Source organism: Petaurus breviceps, unplaced genomic scaffold, assembly GCF_028583685.1.
Source record: "Petaurus breviceps papuanus isolate PSGF00001 unplaced genomic scaffold, PetGlider_PUasm1.0 154, whole genome shotgun sequence".
NCBI lineage: Eukaryota > Metazoa > Chordata > Mammalia > Diprotodontia > Petauridae > Petaurus > Petaurus breviceps.
This window is the reverse complement of record NW_027185715.1, coordinates 16,664,995-16,668,571: the sequence shown is the minus strand read 5'-3', so window position 1 is coordinate 16,668,571 and position 3,577 is coordinate 16,664,995. Positions and strand designations below refer to the sequence as shown.

General features: G+C 40.1%; 1 protein-coding gene across 1 annotated transcript in view; it reads right to left on the bottom strand.

The window, feature by feature from the left end:
- Window positions 1-2,680: 2,680 nt before the first annotated feature.
- Window positions 2,681-3,577, bottom strand: part of MYRFL (myelin regulatory factor like) — a 169,331-nt gene continuing 168,434 nt past the window's right edge. The window contains exons 25-26 of the mRNA XM_069081439.1: window positions 3,066-3,140; window positions 2,681-2,936 (exon numbers count right to left, since the gene is read on the bottom strand). Coding sequence (XP_068937540.1) covers window positions 2,850-2,936; window positions 3,066-3,140 — 162 coding nt within the window. The 3' untranslated portion in view covers window positions 2,681-2,849. The remainder of the gene's footprint in view (window positions 2,937-3,065; window positions 3,141-3,577) is intronic.

Genomic DNA, 3,577 nt, shown 5'->3' with positions numbered 1-3,577 from the left:
AAGTTTATATATTTATTATCTAACTTAAATAGACTTAACTATTTAGTCTTTTCTTTTATTTATTTGGAGGGCAATTGGGGTTAAGTGACTTGCCCAAGGTCACATGGCTAGTTTTTGTGTTGTGTCTAAGGCCAGATTTGAACTAAGGTCCTCTTGACTCCAGGGCTGGTGCTCTACTCACTGTGCCACCTAGCCACCTCTAGACTTAACTATTTATAACTTAACTTCCAAGCTACATGGAAGGAGCTCACAGAACATAGAGAACCAGCAGAGATCAACATCATGTCAGAATAAAGCCAGGGGCAAATGAGCCCTGCATGCTCTCAGTGAGCCTATAGAGGAAGAATTTACATCCTGATGCACTGATTCAACCATAAAAAGCCGTTATTTTATCTGGCCGTCTATAAGTCCTTAGAACATTAAATATAAAAGTATAATAGAATAATACCAGGATATCAACTTGTCCCAGGATTCTCTAACTGAACCCTTTCCCAAATGACAAAAACAAGATAATAACACCAATAATTAACATTTATGTCTCCATTTAAAATTCACAAAGCACTTAATAGATATTACCTCGTTTGTGGCAGAGTCAGAATTTGAACACTGGTCCTCTGACATCCCATGTCTACCTATTTAATTACTCAATTCCTCTTTTATTTTTTTTGGAGGGGGCAATTAGGGTTAAGTGACTTGCCCAAGATCACAAGGCTAGTAAGTGTTAAGTCTGAGACCAGATTTGAACTCAGGTCCTCCTGACTCTAGGGCTGGTGCTGTATTCACTGCACCACCTAGCCACCCCTTCCTCTTCTATTTTTTAACTGATTCTACTCTTAATGGGTCTAAGTCAGAGAACCTACATCAGAATTTCAAGATGGTGAAGGCCAGAAACATGTCTTAGGTGACTTGCCCAGGGTCACATAGCTAGTAAATATCTGAGGCCAGATTTGAACTCACAAAAATGATTCCTTCTTACTCTGGGGTGTGCCACCTAGCTGCCCCAAGCTCTATTAAATATTAGCTATTATTAAATATTGAAGATTAGCAAAATACTTGTGTGCAGATAATTTTTAGAAATTACCAATAAGTTTACTACTGATATACATACAATTAAGAATACTCAATATTGGGGCACTGAGGTGACACAGTGAACAGAGCACTGGACCTGGAGTCAGGAGGACCTGAGTTCAAATCCAGCCTTGAACACTTAACACAAAACTGGCTGTGTGACCTTGGTCAAGTCACTTAACCCCAATTGACCCTCCAAAAAGAATACTCAATACTGTGCTGGCCACATAGTAGACATTCATGTATTTGTTTATTAATTAACCCCAATTGCCCTCCAAATAAATAAAAGACTAAATAGTTAAGTCTATTTAACTTAGATAATAAATAAACTATGTGTATTTAAGACTATCTGAGAAAAGCAAAACTTCTTGACTATGTTCTCCCTGGTACTATTAGTCTTTATCTTTACCCTGTGACACTCTCCCCCTACTCTACCACTACCAATTTCACTCTCTTGTCTATAATTTTTTTCTATTTTTCTATTTTTTCTATTTTATTTTTCCTAATATATTTTCCTTTCTCTATAACTATAATCAAATAATCACTACCAAAGGGTGTGTGAATTAACTATTCTATTTTTCCATTCACTATTCTTGTGACTTTCTCCGTCCTGGTCATGATTTCCCTATAAGTGCCATTTTCTTCCATTAGAATATAAGTTCCTTGAGGGCAGACACTGGCTCACTTCTGTATTTGAATGTCTGTCTCCTGTACTTGACACATAGTGAGACTTAGTGAATGCTTTCCATTCATTCATTCAGGACCACCAGTACAGTGAAAAACCAAACTGGCATCTCGTTGTTGCTTGATTCATGGATGGAGACTACAAAATGAGAAAGGGCAAACATTTCAGCTGCCTTGTTACTTAGAGGAATTGCACTGACCGTGCCCTAAAGGAACCTTAGCCCCACAGACACTTTGAGAAGAAGCTCTGTGATCTGTCCAATTATAGGCTGTCTGGCCCTATTTGATGGAAAACTATGTGATTTTTACCTTCAAGTCTTTGTGAGTAGATTAGTAGTGCCCTGAGCTATTTCTGCTGTAAAGCCCTGAGCTTTACAGTCTCAGTAGGGCTTGAGGAGACATGGGAGATAGAACTAAAACCCTTCGAGACCACCCAAAGGACAAAGGTTAACTCTCCGGATCTGGGCCCTTTTTAAATTGATTCCCCCCAAAGGCTCAAGCTTGGACTAATAACTTCAACTTCCTGTCAAGGCCTCCTCATGCTTGGTGAGAGTTTAGCAACCAACAGATACTACAAAACAGGGTCACCCATAACTCTCCAAAATGAGTTCCACTAACAAGCTAAATCCTGCACTCTAGTGTAGACCTGTATGTAGTACATAGAGTAAGAACCACCCACGGAAAAACAATTTCCTAAATGTGAATTGATTTTCAGACATCGGCCCTCTTTTCTAAAGTGAAACCCTGTTTCTCACATAAAGAACTTTTCCCAAATATTTTCAAGTATCTCAAAACTCAGCAAAGCACAGCTCCTCTATTATCTCCTAGCAGCATTCAAAATGAAGAGGCAAGATTTCCAGACCCAGCAACACTTGGAGAAATGACATTTTCCCAGTTGGGACTCCGTAGAAGTTCACGCAACCCCAGGTTCCAGCAAACACTTTATTCTCCCCTTAATGTCTGTCAATTCAGTGAAGCCCAGACAAGGATGGGCTTTCAGCAATAAGAATGGGGGGAGGGAGGGAAAGAGGACCCCAAAGCAGCGTTTCTTCCTTTTTTTTTTCTTTTGATAAAGAACCCAACCAGATTCTAATAACTTAGCTGCAATGTCGATAAAAATAAAAGTAGTAATCTGTGAAAAATATTCCAGCAAAGTAAGGGTCTGTGGAGCAGTCTGCCAAATCCTGTGAAAGAGGGAGAAAAAGGATGTTAAGATAAGAATTAAGTCTAGTTACAGTATGATTTTTATTCTGGGTTGCTTTTCTCATGCACACTTCTTGATATGAGGTGGAAAAAAAAGAAGAAATCCTTACCGGAGCAGCTACTCGGAAATGATACACGCTGTCAGAAAATGGGGCTACGGGTAGACTCCAAATGTGCTGACATCCCTAGAGGATGAATTAGAGAGAGAGAAATTTGATCACCTCATTTTACATTCAGTTGGAGAGAAGGATGGGCTGAGGAAGCATTTCTCTGACTCTTGCAGCATGAGTAACTGTGATAACAACCCTTGATAGCCAGAGCCTAAAGAAAGCTGCATACTTCTTGAAGATGTAAGGAAAATGCTGAGTCCAAGTACTGTGAATGGGGTCAAGCAGGATGGGAGAAAGATTGGCATTAGGCTGATGAGTTTCTCCCTCAACTGTGAACAACAGAGCCCTTCACAGCTTTGGTGGCTATCCCTGGGAAGGGAAGGGGGATGGGGGGAGTTGAAAATAATACACATGAACCAAACAGCTCAGCACAGTTTAAGGTTTGGCATTACCCAGGCAGGAGCGGGTGAGAGAGAGAGAGAGAGAGAGAGAGAGAGAGAGAGAGAGAGAGA